General features: G+C 48.3%; 9 protein-coding genes across 9 annotated transcripts; 5 read left to right on the top strand and 4 right to left on the bottom strand.

The window, feature by feature from the left end:
• Nucleotides 1–240: 240 nt before the first annotated feature.
• NIT2 (carbon-nitrogen hydrolase family protein) lies at nucleotides 241–1,308 on the top strand (the record flags this gene model as incomplete). Its single annotated transcript, XM_033573422.1, has 5 exons — nucleotides 241–252; nucleotides 311–403; nucleotides 472–755; nucleotides 810–888; nucleotides 952–1,308. The coding sequence occupies 5 exons, from the start codon at nucleotides 241–243 to the stop codon at nucleotides 1,306–1,308; spliced, it is 825 nt and encodes a 274-aa protein (XP_033423974.1).
• A 321-nt stretch (nucleotides 1,309–1,629) lies between these two features.
• On the bottom strand, nucleotides 1,630–2,088 carry ATNIH1004_008820 (uncharacterized protein; the record flags this gene model as incomplete). The annotated part of the gene is made up of 2 exons (XM_033573423.1): nucleotides 1,630–1,714; nucleotides 1,826–2,088. 2 exons carry the CDS (start codon nucleotides 2,086–2,088, stop codon nucleotides 1,630–1,632), a joined length of 348 nt encoding a protein of 115 aa, XP_033423975.1.
• A 681-nt stretch (nucleotides 2,089–2,769) lies between these two features.
• DNA2 (bifunctional ATP-dependent DNA helicase/ssDNA endodeoxyribonuclease DNA2) lies at nucleotides 2,770–7,992 on the top strand (the record flags this gene model as incomplete). The annotated part of the gene is made up of 5 exons (XM_033573424.1): nucleotides 2,770–4,380; nucleotides 4,438–4,533; nucleotides 4,588–5,082; nucleotides 5,139–5,400; nucleotides 5,462–7,992. The coding sequence occupies 5 exons, from the start codon at nucleotides 2,770–2,772 to the stop codon at nucleotides 7,990–7,992; spliced, it is 4,995 nt and encodes a 1,664-aa protein (XP_033423976.1).
• A 345-nt stretch (nucleotides 7,993–8,337) lies between these two features.
• Nucleotides 8,338–9,958, bottom strand: ATNIH1004_008822 (ribonuclease P protein subunit p40; the record flags this gene model as incomplete). The annotated part of the gene is made up of 6 exons (XM_033573425.1): nucleotides 8,338–9,002; nucleotides 9,058–9,204; nucleotides 9,263–9,364; nucleotides 9,419–9,481; nucleotides 9,574–9,718; nucleotides 9,815–9,958. The coding sequence occupies 6 exons, from the start codon at nucleotides 9,956–9,958 to the stop codon at nucleotides 8,338–8,340; spliced, it is 1,266 nt and encodes a 421-aa protein (XP_033423977.1).
• Nucleotides 9,959–10,635: 677 nt separating this feature from the next.
• On the top strand, nucleotides 10,636–11,923 carry ATNIH1004_008823 (WD repeat-containing protein; the record flags this gene model as incomplete). Its single annotated transcript, XM_033573426.1, has 3 exons — nucleotides 10,636–10,748; nucleotides 10,856–11,168; nucleotides 11,249–11,923. 3 exons carry the CDS (start codon nucleotides 10,636–10,638, stop codon nucleotides 11,921–11,923), a joined length of 1,101 nt encoding a protein of 366 aa, XP_033423978.1.
• Nucleotides 11,924–12,138: 215 nt separating this feature from the next.
• Nucleotides 12,139–15,629, bottom strand: ATNIH1004_008824 (putative importin 11; the record flags this gene model as incomplete). Its single annotated transcript, XM_033573427.1, has 7 exons — nucleotides 12,139–13,176; nucleotides 13,229–13,417; nucleotides 13,475–13,947; nucleotides 14,009–15,024; nucleotides 15,095–15,232; nucleotides 15,295–15,395; nucleotides 15,465–15,629. The coding sequence occupies 7 exons, from the start codon at nucleotides 15,627–15,629 to the stop codon at nucleotides 12,139–12,141; spliced, it is 3,120 nt and encodes a 1,039-aa protein (XP_033423979.1).
• Nucleotides 15,630–16,269: 640 nt separating this feature from the next.
• ATNIH1004_008825 (uncharacterized protein) lies at nucleotides 16,270–17,957 on the top strand (the record flags this gene model as incomplete). Its single annotated transcript, XM_033573428.1, has 3 exons — nucleotides 16,270–16,351; nucleotides 16,414–16,557; nucleotides 17,566–17,957. 3 exons carry the CDS (start codon nucleotides 16,270–16,272, stop codon nucleotides 17,955–17,957), a joined length of 618 nt encoding a protein of 205 aa, XP_033423980.1.
• Nucleotides 17,958–18,259: 302 nt separating this feature from the next.
• On the top strand, nucleotides 18,260–18,770 carry ATNIH1004_008826 (uncharacterized protein; the record flags this gene model as incomplete). The annotated part of the gene is made up of 3 exons (XM_033573429.1): nucleotides 18,260–18,349; nucleotides 18,411–18,594; nucleotides 18,667–18,770. 3 exons carry the CDS (start codon nucleotides 18,260–18,262, stop codon nucleotides 18,768–18,770), a joined length of 378 nt encoding a protein of 125 aa, XP_033423981.1.
• A 501-nt stretch (nucleotides 18,771–19,271) lies between these two features.
• On the bottom strand, nucleotides 19,272–20,788 carry ATNIH1004_008827 (acid phosphatase PHOa; the record flags this gene model as incomplete). Its single annotated transcript, XM_033573430.1, has 4 exons — nucleotides 19,272–20,323; nucleotides 20,387–20,430; nucleotides 20,478–20,539; nucleotides 20,603–20,788. 4 exons carry the CDS (start codon nucleotides 20,786–20,788, stop codon nucleotides 19,272–19,274), a joined length of 1,344 nt encoding a protein of 447 aa, XP_033423982.1.
• Between the last annotated feature and the right edge of the window lie 112 nt (nucleotides 20,789–20,900).

A 20,900-nucleotide genomic window follows, 5' to 3' on the forward strand; every position in this document is an offset into this window, starting at 1 on the left:
GAAATCAGCCCGAGTTTTGTCAGGTCGATTTATGTTTGAGAAAAGGTTCACGACAGGCAGATCGTTGCACTCTGACGTTCTCTGCAGTTTCCGCGTGCCGAATTAATTGCAGTCGAGATGTCACGACCGGATCGGGAAAGTCTGCCGACGTAGGTAAACGCCATCGACGCCGAACATGAGAGATGACTCCATCTATGTTTCTAGCTTCAAATCTAGTAGCAAATATTTTTATATTCCATAATGGGCATCGCAGTATGAACCACCACATTCCTGTCCATATAAGCATGATGATGTACTAACTGATAGATAGGCCGTGGGCCAGCTGTGCTCAACAGCGAGTATGGCTACGAATCTGGCTCAATGCCAAACACTGGTGCGCAAAGCAGTTGCAGCTGGCGCTAAAGTACAGCACTTATCATACTCCTCCATAGCCTGGGAGATACTCGCATATTGAAGCTAATCAGTAGATAGGCCCTTTTTCTTCCCGAGGCATCGGACTACATTGGCTCCTCAGCTGCTGAGACCATATCACTTGTTCGCTCTGAGCAGGAGAGTGAGTTTGTGTTGGGACTTCAGAAAGAAGCCCGACAAGCTGGTCTACCCATCAACGTGGGTATTCATGAGCCTGCCTCTGATGGTCGTGTGAAGAACACTCTTATCTGGATCGATGAAAAGGGTGCCATCACGCACCGCTATCAGAAGATCCATCTCTTCGATGTAGATATCGACGGTGGGCCAATCTTGAAAGAAAGCTCGTAAGCACGTCCTTGCTATCTTTTATGGCATACCATTGCTAACCATCTATAAAGAAGTGTTGAAAAGGGCATGGGAATACTGCCCCCGTTTGAGACACCTGTAGGCCGTGTTGGACTATCCATATGTTTTGATGTACGTACTTACGAGACCGGAATATAGCACAATGACAATTTTGATTAACTTATCCGACCCTAGTTACGATTCCCCGAGATAAGTCTCGCTCTGAAACGGCAAAATGCCCAGATCATCACATATCCGTCTGCATTCACTGTTCCCACGGGGCGTGCGCATTGGGAGACATTGTTGCGTGCTAGAGCAATTGAGACCCAGTCCTACGTGATAGCAGCAGCACAGGCTGGTCCGCACAATGAGAAACGAAGAAGCTATGGCCACTCGATGATTGTGAACCCTTGGGGAGAAGTCGTGGCACGACTTGGAGATGAATACCAGGAACCGCAGATTGCGGTTGCTGATATTGACATGGACCTCCTGGCCAAGGTTAGGACAGAAATACCGCTGCTTAGGAGGACAGATGTCTACCCAGAAGTGTAGCGCCTCTGCAGCATGCCTCTTGGAACAATTATAGATACAGTTTGAATAAGCACCTCACTATTATGTAAGAAATAGTTGGTTGTAATAATCATTGATTTTCTCTTCTAAAACAGAAAGAGAGTATCTCGGGATATACGTCGTAACACACATAAAAACCGAGACAAATGAAAAGGAACAAGGTAGCTCGAATATAAAAAGACCTGTCTAAAACCGGACTGGCAAATCGCATCTGCTAGTACCGTACAATCCCATCCCAAGATTTTCATCCACGTCCGACCATTCTATGTACAATGTACAAGGCAAAATCCGGACAGATATAATTTACTTCTTGACCTTGTCGGGATCCTCCAAGATCCCTTCGGCTTCCAGCCTCCGTCGTGCTTCTTCCAAAGCCCAGGTTTGTATCCTACAACTATGTCAGTCCCTGGTATGCGAAAATATATACCGCTCGGTTCAACCAAGCAGCTGGGGGTATAAAAGACGCTCTGATCATCAGACACAGAGGGGTGAAACATACGAAGTGTCTGGCTTGAAAACATATGCGACTCCAGCGGCGAGAAGACTACCGATGAATCCATAATACCACATGGTCTCCCATCCTTCCTTCACATACTTCTGGCCTGGCTTGATACCGAAAAGCCATCCGGTCGGGGGATCGTAATGGTCACCATGACCCGTGCCGCCACGGAGGCTGCTTCGAGTGGAAAAGCCCTGAACGTTCTGGGACTGGCGGAAAAGAGAGCGAGCGCGAAGGCAATGTGATATTGGGCGAGCAGACATAGTGAATGTGTGAATGGCTGTTGCGGCTCGAAGATCTCTGGGCTTCAGGCGTTAAATGATGCAAGACAGGTGGTGTCGGGCTCAGACCCCTGTCGGGTATAAGAAGGCAGTGATTGTTGGGACAGATTGTAAAAATTCAATAACCCCTTCGGCCAGCGACGACACTAGTCAATCCAATTGAGTCACTCCGCACTTGGCTGCTACGTGGGAGTGGTAGGTGGTGATGAGCGGGAGGGTGACAGGTTAGAGACTGTGGTTGATGTTCAAGAAGCGCAAAAGGCCGCACCGGGTCGATGGAGTCATGGAGCTAGTCCCAATCGGGACTATCCATTCTTAGACTTGGTGCCTGGTTCTTCAGGCTATATATCTTAGTGCAATACGCGCGACGCGTCCGAGCGTCTCTTATCGCATCTTCACCTAGACGCATTGTGAGCGTAACATTGCAACTCAACCATTGCTTAGATGGTACATCCACTCCTATTCCCTCTCGAACTTCAATCCTTGCTGAAGTGAAGCAACGTTTACTTATTTCTGATCTCATAACGTCAGAATTGGTATTCTACGCTCCTGGAGAATCCATCTCAAAACTGAAACTTGCCCGGCTAATTAGTTCAATTAAGACTTCTACCGAAATGCGTGTCGCTCTTATAAAGGGCACGAGCAGCATAAATTATGCATCCTATGAATAGAGATCCGCGCTTATATCCAATTTCCTCGAATTCACGCTCGAAGCTCAATGCTTTTCGATACACAGCCGGGGATGAGAATGGTTTTGTACAATCGCCGTCGAAGACGTCAGTAGAAGCAGGACATGCGGACAAAGAAAATCAAACATCATGGTTGAATGGTGTGGTAGAATCAACACGTTCGGAGCCTGGTAATGAGGCGACCTCCCTTGATGCAGCAGAGCCAAAGCCAGCCAAAGAGTGTCCCCAGACCCCTGGAAACAGAATTCCTCTGTCAGACCTCATTAACAATGCCGAAGATGCTATAACTCAAGCTCCAGGGCCAGTTTTTACACCCGAAGACTATGTCACGTGGCAACATGTCCCCCCGAGCTCTAATGCGGACACGATATCGCAAACACCAGCAATGAAAGGCAAGAAGCGCCGCCATAGCTCGTCGCCAACCAGTTCACCTTTGGCCGGAAACTCCAAAAGCGCGCGAAGAGAGTCCTTCGATTTGCAATCTTTCCAAACACTGCTAAAAACCCCACAGAATGACCTCGCGACTGAATTGTGGAATAACTACGTCGGCAAAATGACAGCCAATGGCACTAAAGAGCTTCCTCAACCTCGCTTTCCGAATCTTCTATCATCTTCACCACACACACCCGGATCGGCCAGGGCAGGGCGAGATTCTTCTGGATTGAGGCGGTCTAATAGCTGCACTGTCGAATGGCCTAGTTCAAAAGCGAAACGGAGGAAAGTAGAGGGAGAGAAATTGGGGTCTGGCCGTGGCATCTTTTCCCGAACGAGGAGCAATGTGGTGGATTCAGGTAGCTTCAATCCCTCAAAAATCAACTTCCTCGTCGAAAAGATAGAGAGAAGCCTCCGGCAACGCCAAGCTGGGCAGCCTGATGCCGCAGATTTATCGCCTGTACCAGCTGCCAAAGGTGGGCAAAGAGGCCAGCCAGCATCTCCGGTAGAGAATAGAAGCCCTCTTCGCCATCCGATACAAGAGAGCCGAAAAAAAAGGAACTGTGCAAGTTCTGAGCCTCAGGGGAAAGAAACGGTAGAAAGATCGTCTTCCGATTTTGGGAGTGATGATCTGGATCAGGATTTTCTGGACCTTGCGGAAGCTTCTATGGACCCATTTGTGGACCCTAATCAACAAAGCAATCAGCTAGGAGCTGTTCAAACAGGCTGCGTTACCAACCAGCTTCCAGGAAGTGGGCATTGTTTTCCCGATATGAGGAACAACTCGGCCTCTAGTACAGTGGCATTAGAAGCAGTCACTAACAAAAGCAATGAAGCTGAATATACCCTTGATGCTGATGAGTTTGATGATGATTTTGATGAGTTTTCCGATAACATTGAAGACATTCTGGCCGAATGTGGCGCAACCCCGAGTATCAAGCTAGCAAGACCTGCAGCAAAAAATTACGTGGCTTCAAAACCTTCTCATTCAGGGACTGATATTGCAAATTCTGCATCAATAGCCCAACTACCCGCTGGGGATACGAACATATCAACTGAGACGTTTTCTGGTGACGAGTTTGATGATGGGGACTTTGATATGGAGGCTATTGAACAGTCTATGATACAATCAGGTGCAAAGGAACTGAATCATGTTTGTCACCCTTAGTGGGTAAATCCGTTATATGTTCGCTAAGTATATTACAAATAGAACTTAAACAGTCGACAAGCCATCAAACGGTATTTGATCATTGATGTTGCTGGGTCCACATATGAAACCCAAAGAGGACGCATCCAGCCAGAGCAGGTCTGCCATTACATGCTCCAGGAGGGCTAAGATGATGACTGACATAGTAAGCAGGTGCTGTTAGTGCAAGATGAGAGAGCAAAGCAGAAGAAGGTTGTTATCCTGCGAGAATCGTGGTTTGATAGCCCATGCAGTAAGGATTCGTATATTCACCTAATCGGCGACTTTGATGCCAACGGCCATTGCGTTGTCGACGACTCCAACAACATGATAATCTTGCATCCAGACCATCTAGTTTCGGCGACGGTTGTGGCAGATTCCGTCAGTTGCCAGCGAAGAGCCGTCCTTCAGGATCGGTTGAAAAATACCGGTGACGCCAGCAAAGCCCAGGTTTTCGGAAATATATCCCATGAGGTTTTCCAAGAAGCTATAAAGAATAACCGGTGGGATACTGTTTTTCTGCGGTCTCTAGTCGAAACCACCTCCATCAAACACATCGAAGAATTATATTTGATCCACATGAGCGTTGCAGAGGCCGTTGAGTACATGATGGGCAAGATTCCGGCCATGACGTCTTGGGCAGAGCTATTTCTTATGTCACAGCCAAGTGTGAGTTATTCCTAGTGCAATCCCAGTAAACAGGTGGTGGTTAACATGCCAAATAGCCTAAATCTCTTGTTGAGGATCGGAATAGTTCCAAGCTGCGTCTGAGTATCAACAAATTGCTGGAGGTAGAGGAGCATATTTGGTCTCCCATGTACGGACTTAAGGGCAATATTGATGCTACTGTGCAGGTGGCCTGTCATGAAGGAGGAATCGTTAAGAATCTCGTTGTTCCGCTTGAACTCAAAACGGGCAACAGAGACACAAACCAAGCTCATAGAGCCCAAACGGCTCTCTACACCCTATTGCTTTCTGATCGCTATGGTGAGTGCAGCCGGTTTCCCGACGCTGTTGGCATTTACTGACCTTTTATCCGTGTTGCAAGACGTGGAGGTTACATTTGGGCTACTGTACTATCTTGAAACTTCAAAAATCTTGCGCATTCGTGGGATTCGACACGAACTGCTTCAGATGATTCAGGCACGTAATCGCCTGGCTGGATATATGCGCCAGCGAACGCAACTGCCGCCAATGGTCAAAAGAGCCGGCCTATGCAACAAATGCTTTTCGAAAGCACCCTGTTTCATCTACCACAAACTTGCAGATGATGGAGACGGAGAATCGAGTGGCTTGGGTGATGAGTTTGTTAAAGCCATGGACCATTTGAACCCCCAACATCGGGATTTTTTTCAGAAATGGGACGATCTGCTGACTAAGGAGGAGAAGAACATGATGCGATTCAAACGAGAACTCTGGACTCTCCTTAGCAGCGAACGAGAGGCTCTTGGCCGATGCTTTGGCAATGTTGTGATTGAGCCTGGGTCAGCCCATGAGGACAAAACTGGTGTGAAGATCAATCGATATCGTTACACATTCATCAAGAAACAAACCTCGCCAGGGTTCTCTTTCACTGAGTCTCAGCTCACGATTGGAGAGCCGGTCGTCGTTTCGGATGAGAAGGGCCACTTTGCTCTTGCCAATGGATATGTGGTGCACGTCAGCACTAATCGCATTACTGTTGCCGTCGATAGACGACTACAAAATGCCAGATCCAAGACAAAGGGCTTCGATGCTATCAACAATCAATCGTTCACAGGCATAATAGAAATCCTCAAGAGCGGCGCCTCTCAGTCAGACGCATCCTTTGAGCCTGAGGAAGAAGTCGTCTATCGACTTGACAAGGATGAATTCAGCAACGGCATGGCAATTGTTCGAGCCAATCTTGTTGCTATGATGGAGCGAGATTTGTTTCAAGCCAGGCAACTGAGGAGACTAATTATCGAAGGGCAGCCGCCGATGTTCAAACCCACCCTATCCTCCTATAGGATACGAGAATCTGATGTAGCAAGCCTAAATGTCGATCAGAAAAAGGCCATCGATAAAGTCATGAGTGCCAAGGACTATGCATTGGTGCTTGGGATGCCGGGAACTGGAAAGACAACCACTATTGCTCACATACTCCGCGCTTTGGTGGCGCAAGGGAAGAGTGTGCTTCTAACCTCATACACTCACACGGCAGTCGACAACATTCTGCTGAAAATCCGAGATGACAACATGCGCATTCTGCGAATCGGAGCGGCTGCTAAGGTGCATCCTGATGTTCAGCAATTCGCCGACCTTGCGGCCATTCCTAAGGACACAATGGAGGGGCTGAAAGCAGCGTACGAGGGGTCACAAGTGGTTGCCACAACCTGTCTTGGAGTCAGCCATAACATATTCAGCCAACGTACATTTGACTACTGCATTGTTGACGAAGCATCTCAGATTACACTCCCGGTGTGTCTGGGCCCCATTCGAATGGCGAACATCTTCATCCTTGTCGGCGATCATTATCAACTGCCACCACTGGTACAAAACAAGGAGGCTCAAGAGGGTGGCCTTGATGTTAGTCTCTTTAAACTACTGTCCGATTCCCACCCGCAATCGGTCGTGAATCTAGAACATCAGTACCGAATGTGCGAGGAAATTATGCTTCTCTCCAACACCCTTATTTACTCAGGCCACCTGAAATGTGGCACTCCAGAAGTCGCAGCACGCTCTTTGACCATACCCAATACCGGCGGCCTGAAGCGACACCACATCGAACGACTTTCCCAGTCATCAAGCGAACGACAGATGTGCCTCGGCGCAAGTCATAGCCGATGCTGGTTACGAGACCTGGTTGATCCCAGCGCCAAAACCCGCCTGGTCAACACAGACAAATTAGCCACACCTGCCCGGGATATAACAAATGGATCCCGGATTGTGAACCCCACCGAGGCGACTCTTTGCGCTCAACTTGTTGAAGCATTCGTTTCATGTGGCATACCAGCCCGCAATATTGGAGTCATCACGTTTTATCGCAGCCAACTGTCGCTTCTGAAGCAAAACCTTCGCCACCTCGTGCCGGAGCTGGAAATGCACACCGCCGATAAATTCCAGGGGCGAGACAAGGAGGTCATTATACTAAGTTGCGTACGAAGCAATGCGGACAAACACGTAGGCGACTTGCTCCGTGACTGGAGACGAGTGAACGTCGCCTTCACCCGCGCACGAACTAAGCTCCTAGTTCTCGGAAGCAAGAGCACCCTCCGGGATGGCAACGAGCTGCTAGGGAAATACGTGAAGCTAGTTGAAGGACGAGGATGGGTATACGACTTACCGAAAGACGCTATGGACAACCACCGCTTTGGATTTGATGGCATCTTCCAGACGCAGCCGCATGCCCAGGACCATAGATCCACCCCTAGTCAAAAAATGAGCCCTTCTTCCCACGAAAAGCGCCCGAGTCGCAACCCCTTGAGTCCACTGCAAGGTCGGCAAGCTCTGCAGGGTCTTAAAAGGCCCGTGAAGAAGGGCGTCAAATTGTTGAGCGGGAATAAAGTCGTTGGGAATCGCCCCATACTCCAAGATGTCGTGAACGACCTTGTAGGATGAGGAGATGATCACTGTTTTCAGTTTAGGGTATATCTTACGACGTTATGTCTCGGCTCATATCACTGGAGCTGTATGGATTATTATTGGAGATTGGAGGCGGCAGGAATAAAGTATCTGACGTTTTGGATAATCGGTTTCTAGGGTGTTGGCATAGCATTAAGATAGAACCAATATGACAAGTGTTATTTTAAGTATTTTAGTATCTAGTGTCCGCTAGCCAGATACGTTGCCATACATTACATTAGAAACCTTCATAGTTCAAATACATGTAGCATCATTATACCTCCAAATACCAAAGAACCCCCCCAGATCCTCTGAAAAGACGCAAGTATTCCCTAACAGAGTTCATTTATCCAAGACAGAAGCCGCCACGTATTCCCAACAGACAAACATCCGAGAACCTTTGGATTGAGAATCTGTAGGTTCCTTATCACTTCCTGTCCGCGGCAGGGTCATAATCGTGTACCCGTCTTTCCCTTCCACTGCATCTCTTCCAAGTGCGCTCGATGAAAGAGCAAACCAGGCAGATTCGGTAGGGGCAACGGGGCTAATTTCTCGTCTTTGGATGATAACGTTAGTCGGGTCATGGCATTGGTGCTTAATTATTCCTGGCCATGGAGTTTGGAGGATGAAATAGAGAAAGGGGGGAGTAATATCATACAGCAAAGTTGTGAATAGTTGCATAACCCACTTGGGGTTAGCAAACCCGTGCCATTTCAAACTGACCAAGTCGGAGGGGTTTGAGTTTCCATTTCCGTCCTCAGAATCCGGGACGCTGTAGCGGGATAGATATGGATCGGTATCGTCGGTTGAAGAGACTTGGGAGCTTTGGAGAGATACCATTGCGAGCCACTCGGAGAGCTCGTTGCATGAGCTTCTCAGGTTCTCCGGGGGGTTGGACTCTGTGACGTGGATGGATTTGAAAGATGGGATGAGTACATTGCGATGATATGTCCGGGAGGGCTCACAGTCGATAATGTGCGGATAGTAGCCTTTTAGAGATAAATCGTCTGTTGGCTTGTTAAACGTGGGTTTAACATATACTCAGTAGTGTTTGAGGCGTACCTTGAGAAATACCACCCGATTCAGATCCTAGATCATAGAAAAGCCAGGTTACAGACTGATTAAGCACGTTTTTGCATGCCCAGACGATCCTCTCAAACCCTTTCTTGCCATGGAGCATTGAAGGCAGTCGCAGGTTAATCTCGATCACTTCCAACAAATCAGTCACTAACGCATTGAGTCTGGCAGAGGTAGATAGTGCACGTACGATATCTTTCTTTGGCATGCTTTCTTGCCCCGCTGCGAATAGGCCTCCCGGTGAGTCCGGTCCGCTCATATATCTCTTTTCCGAGCTCTAGCCTCAGAACTCCTAGGCTCTGTTAGCGATTGGCGGCTATTTCGCATATTAATCAGTAGCACGCACCATCTCGGAGGGAGAAGACATTGTCCGAGCCTGGTCGGCCTTCTGATATCATGAGGATGTTCCCTATAGCGGGTCAGATCGCAGACCAACCACATGAATATCAAAGTGGACATCAAAGTGGAAACGAGCCAAGGGCAATAGACAGTGTAAAGTACCCGTTTTGATATAAGTATTGAAAAAGTCGCCCTCCAGCAGAGAGGAGAGAGACATGAACACTCTGGCATATTGTAGATTTTGCAACTTAGAGTTTAATGAACTCTCGATAGCCGTGTACACCCTTTCGGGTAAAATCAGCTCTACCTACATACATAAAATTAGCCAACGGAAAGATTCTTGCTGCCACTATTTGACACCAATATGGACCTTTTAATCCACGAATCACGGGGAGCAAGATACCGTGTGCAGAAATGGATGACCGCAAATGGCCAAAAAGGGCGACCTTTTGGTTGGCGGCTGCTTGGGGTCGATAAAGCGAGGTAGCTCGCCCACAGCCGTGTAGCACTTCTCGCGCCTGGACGCGCCGTCATCAAAGCCGAACATGGTGACGTACAGTTGAATAAAGTGCGGTCCAAAGCTTGTCGTAGTCCGATAATAATAGTGTGCCTGGTTTTCGGCACTCGAATGCGGCTGGACCTAACGACACGGAAGTTTCTCTCGGCCTACGAGGACGGGATGCTCATAGCTGTGACAATATAAACTGTTTCCCCCACCCTTTTTTTCCCTCCTTTTTTGTTTGAAGAATTAACTAGTGCAATGGTTGTGCTGGAGCGATTGGGCGCGCTGGAATTTGATGAGTTTGACGAGTGGCGAGCGAGGACGTTGATTGGGTGATCCAGTTAAGTCGCTTCTGTGAGAATCTGCAGGGTGTCGCAGCAAGAGATAGATTAATTCAGAAATTGTGGATGAACTCTTCCTTGTCCAGAGGTGGAAGTGTATGGAGTACAGCTCAGGTGAATTGATGTATTGACTTTTGTTCTTGATCACCTGCTGTGTGCCTCAGGCAGCCCGGCACTCACCGGCGACATCATCTTCTCGACTCCACCGACCTCCATCTTCCATTAATTAATTGTCTATATGATCGCAATCCGATCTCTCCTCCTTGCTGTGTGAGAGAGTCATTTCTACCTCCGCCAACCACCGCCCCTCGGGGCTTCCCATCTGTGTGGGTTCCTGCTGTCACCATTGCTTCTTAGTCTAGCAGCAGTCACCTGTCCGTGATGGCTCCTCCTCGCCGCAATCTCCTGCCTAAGGATCGATTCGCCTTCGCCTTCGGGGGTCTCAAGACCCAAAGCTACCATGATCCTATTGCACGAACCCCCGGATCACACACGTGTGTTCTCCCCTGTTCCCGACGCATCGCCCTGCAAACTCCGTATATATGAAATCCCGAAATCCCAGGCTGATCTGAGATGAAAAAATCCCCATTCTCGAACCCAGAATCCGAACAATAGCATGGAACCCAACTGGTCAACTCATCGCGACCGGCTCCGCAGACCGTACCCTTCGAATCTGGAACCCCGAACGTGCGCAGGTCAAATACTCCACCGACCTGCGTGGTCATACCGCGGGCATCGAGAAGGTCCTCTTCAATCCTGTGCGAGACTCCGAACTGGCCAGCTGCTCGACGGATGGCACCGTGCGCATCTGGGATGTACGCTCCAAGACGTGCGTGAGCCAGCTCGACGTCGGCGGCGAGGCCTTCACCTTATCCTGGTCCGCAGATGGCAGCGTGATGATGGTCGGAAGGAAGGTGAGTATAAACGAGATGCAGGATAACCCAAACCCTAGTGGAATTATTTTAACCCTTTCCCCTCCTTCCCAATCTTTTAGGATGATACTCTGATCCCCATCTCCGTTGAATCTCTCTCTACCCCGACGATCCTCTCAGACACGACCAAGCCCCCCGAATCTTCTTCAACCATCTACAAGACTCTCGATCCGCATCCCCAGTCCGTCCAAACCAACGCGACCACCTTCTCACACCACATTTCCACCTCCGACTCGCCCGACCTCCACCTCTTCGCCACCACCGGCGAAGGAACAGTCAAGATCTTCTCCTACCCTTCCTTTGATCTCCTACATACCCTGAACGCCCACACATCCGCCTGTCTGGCCATCGCCCTTGCGCCCACCGGTCGCTACCTTGCTGTCGGCGGCAGCGACGCACTTATCTCCCTCTGGGACACGACGGACTGGATCTGCCGTCGCACCGTGTCCAGTAACAACGGCGGCGCGGTGCGCGGCGTCAGCTGGAGCTTCGATGGGAGATTCATATGCGGTGCCTGCGACGAGCTCGGTTGTGGTGGGAATGGTATCGAGATCTTCCATGCCGAGACCGGTGAAACCGTGTATACCGTCCCTACGGGTGGGGGCGTCAATTCGGGGATCCCCGCCGTGGCGTGGCATCCGTCGCGGTATTGGTTGGCATATTCGACCACGGCAGATGGGCCGGGAAGTGGTGGGTTGAAGATTGTTGGTGCTGGAGGTGGAGGTGGTAGCCTGTAAGGTTTAGCTCTTGAGGTTTAATGTGCTGGAAACTATGATCATGTCTGACAAAACGTAGTCCCATCTAGAGATTAGATCCATTGAAAAAAAAAAGAAAGAACAAGGGATTTGTAGCCTGAATTCGAATACACTTTTACTATCCGTGTAAAGCTGTAGCTACAAAATGGTATAAAGGTATAACGAAAAGAAATGAAGCAAGAATCCCAGATGTCCATTCAAAAGAGTCCCAAAGCCCCAAAGGCCGAAACAACCTCACGATCAACATTGATCAACCATTCTTCCTGGAACCGCTGTTCTCCACCACAACCAGCGATCAATGAACGGAGTCGTTCTCGGACAAAGTCTCGGATGTTGATTTTGTGCAGGATATCCGAGTTCTGCCACTCGCGCCGTCGGGTGTTCTCTGGTGGTTCGTTCTCGTCTGCCCTGCCGGTCTCGGCGCTGTTCCAGTAGATCAGGTAATCGCCGTTGTTTTCAGTTCCCTCGGCGAGCTCAGTGATGATGTCGGTCCAGATGTTGAGGTAGGATTGGAGGTGGTTGAGGATGTACGCGGGAGGCTGGGAATCGGGTCCGTTGAGGGTGAGTAGCTGAGTCAGTGCCAAAGCGTGGAGTTTCTTCTGCGTCGCGCTGCCGATGTTGTCGTAGTGGAGGAACCATTCCGTGAGGATCCAGGTGAGAACTTGTTCTTCGGATGTCCCCGTCGCGGCAGAAACGGATGAGGTGAAGATCTTAGGATGTGCGAGGGCTAGGCGGGCCAACACAGAGAGGTAGTCCGTCTCAACCACACCGTAGACCGATGTTTGCTTCCGGTTAGGCCCGGTCGTTTGGCTGGCTTCATGGGCTGAGTAAAGACCCTCCAAAAGCGCAGGCAGGAAGGAACTGTCAATAAGCGTCCGGCTAATGACGTTGTAGGTGTTCTCGCTGCCCCCATCCACAGCTTCGGCGCCGCGGATCATCAGTTCCACTAGTCGTGGTACAATACCCAGACGTTGCTTAGTGGTGGATTTCAAGAGGGCCTCGAAGGAGGCGAGGAGAGGAAGTCGAATACGATCGCTCAGTATCTCCTGCGGCGCAAGGTAGATATAAGATTCGGCAATCTGAAGTGCCTGGGGGGCACTGTCCATTGCTGCCTCGAGTATAGGGAAAAGAGCAGGAATAAGTGCATGAATTTCGGGGGAAGCTGGAGAAGGAGTCTGCGTCAGGATAGCAGACCATAGTTCTAATGCCTCTTCTAGAAGATATATCAGGGTTTCCTGTGCGCCAGTTAGTAAGTCTGCAATACGGGCTACAATGGCCACAACATACAGAGCCTGGCTCAACTGAGTTTCGAATCAAAGGCAATATGAGCGAGTGGTATCTTGTGGACTCTTGTTTGAGGGAATGTATTAATGAAGAAAGTATGGTGAGAATGGCCTGCTTCATCAAATGTTCTTCGCCGGACTCCTCCCACAACGGAGGTAGCAAAGCAATAATCTGGTCCGAGAAGGGGCCAATCTTCAAGAGCATTAGCATATTCGCACATGCCTGCTGCGGGTCAAAGATAGTACGTACATGGTCTTCCATTTTCACTACAGCCGTACGGACGCTATCCAACAGCCCCATCTTAGTCTCAGATAGCTCTACCTCTTGAACTAGAGCCATTAGGTTTTGGAGGATGGATGGCGCGTATGGCATGAACCCGGACGCGGAAAATTCAAACGGATCAAACACGCTTTTCAGCTGCCTGCCAGCGGTGATGCGGACCACCAGGTCGTTTAGCGCATCTTGCCTGTTGAGCAGATGCTGAAAGATCTGATAGGTTGCTTCTTTGTTCAGCTCGCTCGACTTTACAGGGATCCATTGGCCTAGTAAGATCGCAATTCTTCTCCTGAGGAGGTTGTATCCCTGTTCCTGTATTTGTACTTCTGGGACGAGCGTTGTCTCCAGGAAGTTATTGAAGTCTAGATGTTGTTCTAAACTTGCCGCGGCCAACCCAATGGCTGAGTACAAGGAATCCTTCAACAAGATGTCACGCTTTTCGAGACCTAGGCGGAATACGTCGTTAGTGGAGTGAGGCCTAAACACGTGCTGGGTTCGGATACTTACTCGCAAATGAATAAAACACGCTCAGTAGTCGGGGGATGAGTAAATCTTTGAAGTGTATAACTAGCTCAAGGAAGACCTTTTCCGAGCATGACCGGATAGAAAACTCCCAGGCATCCGAGATATCTTCCTCTTTTCTTTCCCATTCCTCCGGGTCTTCCTCCCATTCCTGAAACTCGCTTTTCCTAAGCCGGAAAAACTGCGTGACAAGTAGTTCCATGACGTTGACCACAAAGTCATGCGTAAACAATTGAGATTTGATGAGCTCGATAGACGCCTTTTTCTCCTCCCTATCCTGAGGGGTTTGATACCTAAAGGACTGCGCCGGGTTGAAGGCCATTTTTGAGCAAGCCCTAAGGAGTAGTAGAGCTCTGAGGCCCGTCTTTTCCATCAGGGACTTCCCCTCTGATTCACTACTTGCTCCTAATTGGGCATAATTCTCTCCCAGTTTAATAACTAGGGTCCAATAGGATTGCACGAGTGGAATACTGTCCGGAAGCAAGGCAAAAGACGCGGGTTTATCTTTTGCCATCTCGACATGGAGCTTCGAAAGCTGCAAAAGATGCTTTTCAATTGCTTTGTGGACAGTCTCGGGTATACTGATAGAACCATTGACGAGCCCAAGGAATCTACTGAAATGAGTGTGAGTTAGTACCCAGAAGTCTCGAACTTCATTATCCCGACTAGGATGCTCGAATCCGGCAATTATAAGACGCCTGATAACCTTGAGACAGACAAGGCTTTGCTCTACCGCGTCTATCAACGATCTCTCATCTATACCACCTTGTTCCAAAGACGTAGCCCACGTGTTCACTTTATCCACATATATACTTCCCAGAAGGTGAAATATTTCCGGGGAAACAGATTGAAAATTAGTCCGCACCCTAATAACTTTAGCCGTCGACAGCTCCTTTATTATCTGCAGAATAATTACAAGGGTCCGCGGCAATTGCAAAGGGTTTGCGCCAGCCTGGATGGAAGCACGTAGGGACGCAATAAGCGAGGAAATTCCATCAGGCCTGGAACGAACTGTTAGAGAGAAGACAAAAAAAAGAAAAGAAAAGAAAAGGGCGAAGTCCTTATCCATACCAGTCATGTGGGAATTCGGAACGCATGATTTTAGCTATCATCAACGCATTCTGTAGGGCTAGAAGAGGGGCGGGCTCAACAAGACCCGCTTGAAGAGCCCTAATTTTTATACGATCCTTCTCTTCCTTCTTTATGCCACTTATTTCAGGTCAGTTCACGTTACTCGATGTTCCATACCAAAGGCTTTAAGGCACGCCTACTTTATCGCTGATTTTCGCCAATATTTATCAATGCCATTCTTCAATTGAATGATGGATAGGTATCGAACTTCGGCCGGCACAGAATAATCAAGAAAGACATCCTAAAGTGAGAGATAAGTTGTTAGTCATTTGACAGCGAAGTAGACGACTTGGCGAATAGTTCGAGATACCTGAAGAAATGAATAGTACTTTTCCTGTGTTTCCCAGTTCTGGAGCTGCTTCGTTCCAGTCTGCACCTGTTGCTGCGTCGAGCTAGCAGCCAAGACCAAGGCACTGAGAACATTCTGCAGCGTTAATGGACTGGATTCTCCGGGAAGCTCGACGACCTGAGCCATGTTGATGGGCAGGCAGAAATAGGTACTATCCTAGAACTGAGATTGACACTAAAGCCAATGAGCTCCCAAGACTTTCAAAATCGTGGCATCCGGGTGACTCCAAGTCTCCGAAGCCCTGTCCTGTTTATTGAAAGTAAAGAGATCCTGAAGGGGGCGAGCTCAGCAAGCACAACTCACTGCTACTTTGTAGTTCCTGCCTGTCCCCGCCCTGGCGGGATGTATCGGGACATAGTTATTCCCTTCCCGGGGAACCCTAGGGCAAGACCCTAGAGGCTAGTCTAAATTGGGGAGTATCCTTAGGGCTTCGAGGCTTGTCGGTAAGATACCATGCAGAACAAGTCGCCATGCCATGCGAGGTTCTAATCCACTAATAGTGAATCATTTCTCTATTTTATGAGATCTCTTAGGGAATTCGAGAAGATAGATTACATAGAGTTATCTGATTCAATGTTCCAAAGGGCACTGACTGAGGGGGTATAAACAGATATATATTTCGTAGAAACTACGTAGGGCAATTAGTATAGCGAGTTTCAAATAAACCAATTCATACAGTCATCGTGGGTATTTCCCATATAATCGCCCCCTTTCCATTTATCTTAAAACCCCAGTTATCTGACAAGTTAAAATATACATTAGACAAATGTCCGACAAGCTTCATATAGCCGCCCGCGCCGAGCAAGATCTCAACTCCTATCAGGCCAAAGAGGGTCTTGGTCCCAAGAGTGACTCCAATATGTAGACGCCGTTGTACTGTAGGATATAGATACTAATTGATATTCCCTAGTCGCTAAGACTGGTATCAATGAAATGGTGGACAAGGAGTTCCGGATTCAAAGGGATTCAGAACTGGCAGGGAAGCTGGCGCCACAGGCAGTAACTGCGTGCCCATTCCCGAAGACGACGGTAGCAGTCGGGACTACCGTGGTAGGTACGTGATTAATTCTATTTGTGGTGGCTGTCATAGGTAGTTAAGGTACCCTAGCTGGTTGCTAGTCTAGCACATGCCAGGGAGTATGAAGGAGAAGATGGCCCTGAGTATAAAGTGAAAATTGATTCAGAACGTCGTCCTGGTGATCAGGATACCCTTACACTTCCAGATATGAAGCACGAAGACATCGCTTCTTAATGTCTTTGTTTTAAATGTATTAGAATGGTATCATGTAAGACACGAAGAATAATTATTACGGTTCTACTATAATACAAGAACTCCTATGGAGGCCTATATCCTCGATAACATGTATATGACATTGTTGATTTGCTAGATTCAGACGGTGTCGAGGAAATGGGATGGTAGCTTCTATCATGATGCTGGAAGAACAAGACGATTATCCAGTCATGGACTATGAAAAGCATTTGAACTCAATATCTTGCATATAGCATCGTCTTGGCTTAATAATAGGTGAGATCTCATCCACTATAGTTGACTGTATGAAGTAACAGAGAAAGGAATTAGCTTGACAGCAATTCCACTGCACTGTCCTGCCATCAAGTCCGTAGCCCCAATGATTTGGATATGCTGTCAAGAACTGGTAGCTAGCTAGCTAGCAGTTATCAGGATGAGGTGACATGTTCGAGGATTATCCTTTGCATCACATTTGCTTCGGCAAACAGAAGATATAAGAAGAGAGGGTCCCTTCTCCATCCCTCAAAGTCTGTGTGCATACCAGCCAGAGCTTGTTGTACACTCGTCAATATGGCACATGTCGAAAATCCCCAGTCAATCGAGACTAGACTCTTCATCAATAACTAGATAAGAACCACTCCTGTCATCCATTCTCCCTCTGAGTCCTCGTGAATCACACAGTTCCAACCGGCAACCGACGGAAAGGTATTCAGCTTGATTAATCCATATACCTGGGAATCTGGCTCAGAGGGTATTATGACCTGTCTCTGGCATAAATTTCCTAGGGTAGTGGCCGAGGCTGATGCCCTGCAGTCCACGAAGCCAACGAAAAAGTCATAAACAAGGCCGTCGTAGCCACCAAAGTCGCATTCCAAATATGGAGAGATCTATCTCCTGCCGAGAGAGGTGTCTATCTGCAAAAGATAGCGGTATTGATTACAGAGACCCAGTCCGAGTTCGCTCGTCTGGAGCCTCTACCGACAGGAAAGGCTATCTTGAGTTACTTTGACGTAAAATCTGCCGTGGACACGTTCTCCTACTTCTCCCAGGCCAGCTGGGACATGCAAGGATCCTCCAGCTTGAATACTCCCGGTCATCTCAACCTTACAGCTAATCAGCCATATGATATGATTCGTCCATCATCCCGTGGAATGTATCACTTAGGTTTTTGCCCTCGGGATTGTTCCAACATTGGAGGCCTGTAATACCGTGGTGCTGCAGAGTAGTGAAAAAGCACCTCTGACTGGAAGTCCACGCTTATAATGTTATATCCTGCCACTATTCCACAACTAATTCCCTAACTCCCTATATCAAGTCCATCTTGGCAGTCAAACTAGTCGCCGAAGCCGGATTTCCCCTGAGGGCTGTCAATGTCCTCTCTGGCTTCGGCTGCCCCAGCAGCACCCGTGGATCTGACTTGGATATATGTTGTCTCACATTCACCGGGTTTTCCACGACAGGCCACACGACAGGCCACACGACCTAGGCTGCAGCAGCTGCGTCAAACATGAAAGTCGTGCACTTGAAACTCGGCGGTAAACGTTGCGCTATTATATTCGACGACGCTGATCTAGAAAGTGTGGTCTCAGCATACCCAGTTCAGTATTCAACTCATGAATGGACAGTCCTGTTTTGCTAACTTACGTATCTACGCCCAGGAGGCCGTGGCGGAGAAGTTCCTTGCGCTCTTTAAAGGCAACTTTAGCACGGCAGCAGTCCTTGAAAATCCTCCGGAGCCAAGCACGTCCAATGGACCGCGGGTTGATGGTGTTCAATATGAACGAGTCAAACACTATCTCTCTGTTGGCAAGAACGACGGTACCCTAACTATGGGAGGAGACGGTAGAGATGGTTGCTTCATCAAACCAACCGTTTTCGAGAACGTCCCCGAGGATTCGCTAATCTTGAAATAAGAGGTCTTCGGTCCTGAGGTGGTGGTTAACATCAAGTTGGAGACCGAAGTCCTCGAAAAGGCGAACTGCACGGAGATTGGCCTCCGTGCTTTTGTTTTCACCTAGGAAATCGATCGTGCCGTGTGCCCGGCCAAGTCGCTGGAGGCGCGCACGGTGCGTGTAAACTGCATAAGCCCCAGCATTGCACTCGACATGCCATTTGGTGGGTTTAAAATGAGTGGTATAGTTCGAGAAGGGTTTCCATCTTGTTTGGATAACTATCTTGAGACCAAGATTATTTTGACTGAGATACATTCGTGATATACTGGACATATATATGCTTTTGGGGCATATCCGATTTCTGAAAAATTCAGATGCATTCATGGCTCTAGAGTATTCGCATTCATCAAATGCAGTAGTGGTGGGACCTATAGCATAGGACTAGGAGGATGGAATCTACATAATCATCTCATAATTTTGAACAACCAGGCAGACCTTCAATTCTTGGTTGCGTATTGGTCTATCCTAAAAATCTGCTTATACTATGTATAACCTTCGCGGCCACAAGGTTCGTCCTTGCGTTTTCATACGTTACAAGGTATTTACAGGTCTCTTTCATGCCAATTCTTACAAAAGTCCCAACACGAGCGCCATGACAAGACCGGCGATCGTTCCAACAGTGGGCAATTCAAGAGAAGAGCCAGCATTGGTTTTAATGGAAGCGGAAGCGGTAGCAGAAGCTTTCTCACTGAGAGAAGGCTTTCTGGTGGCCGTGACATTTTCGTTATAGCCGCTCTTGGTGTCATAGGGGAAGGGGCTCGTGTAGTTGTATGTAGGCTTGGTGTTCTTATAGGTCTCCTTAACAATATCGAGGATTCCGTGACCCGCAGAGCATTCGCCCTCCGTCAAAGGGATGGGCCACTCAGGCGAGTGCTCAGCATAATCTCCATTGGCCATAGGGCCAGGGTAGGTCTCATTGAGGCGGAGATGGGTAGTGTCAACGTCGTAGTTGATGTACCCAGTTTTATTTGCTACAATCTCAAGGATGTTGGCTCCACAGTCCCAGCGGCCTAAGGATGGCAAGCCCCAGTTTGCGGACACTGTTGCGATGACTGAATAGTGAGTATAAAACGTATCGTCCTTAGTTCCCTTGAGATTATCCGGAATGGCTCCTCCAAGAAGAATGCTAAAGATCCTATTGCTTTTCGAATAAGTGTTGTCCTCGTCAAATGTCAGAAGAACCAATGTATTTTTCATGAAGTAGGAATTCTTGAGCAGGGGCGTGATCCAATTACGTTCCCATTTGGCAGCAAAGGTAATATTGGTATCATGTGCGTCGTTGGTCATATTCGGAGTCACAAAAGCCCACTGGGGTAATTTTTCGTTTGCCAGATCTTCGTCAAAATGAGTAAAGTTCTTGATCTGGCGAAGACGAGTGCTATTCTCGGTAACAGAGTCGTACAGGATCAACGGGTTGTGCTTGCGAACGTAGTCATTGGCCTTGGTTTTCTGGTTGAGGTATTCATACCCCTGAAAACCAGGATAGGGCATATGTTCTTGATATTCTCCCCAAGCAATTTTCTTTGTGTCCAGAAGATCGGCAATCGTCGATACATTTGAAGGGATTTGATTGAAGTCATCGTTATCCATGCCAAAGTTATCACCTCCGGCGGCAGCACCTTTAAATGGTTAATACTCATGACCAACTTGACTGATAGTGTTTTGAGGAAAGTGAAACTTACAATAGTTTGGCTCGGAAGGATGAGTGGTTGCATAAAAATTTGTCCTGTGACGTGTTAAACCTTAATTTCGACAGCGGAGGAAGCACCATACAATGTGATTCCATGCGAGGCCAGCCATTGGACATTTTCATCACTTGCAGCATCATCAAAATCCTGTAAGACATTCATGTCAGGGTCCTGAAGAACACACCGAGTATGTCACACTGCGGTACATACGATATTTTCAAGCCACACTTGGAAGAAACGGTCAAAAGCAAGACCCTTGACACTCGACACCGGGGAGTACGGCTCAGTAGAAGCCACTGCCGCTTCGAATTCTGTCTGCGAAGGTTCTTTCGAAGTAGCAACTTGGGCATGGGCCAGAGAAGCACCTGCAAGTAGAGCGGTAACGTAGGACCTCATTCTGTGAGACTTCTCCTTGTCATGCGATCACCGATACATTTGAGGGATACGAGATGAAGAATGATCAACAGGGAGGAGGCGAGAAGAGCTATTCTTATAGGTAAATGCGAGG

The sequence above is a fragment of the Aspergillus tanneri genome (genome assembly GCF_003426965.1).
Source record: "Aspergillus tanneri strain NIH1004 chromosome Unknown AapTan_6_pilon_pilon_pilon, whole genome shotgun sequence".
Taxonomy (NCBI): domain Eukaryota; kingdom Fungi; phylum Ascomycota; class Eurotiomycetes; order Eurotiales; family Aspergillaceae; genus Aspergillus; species Aspergillus tanneri.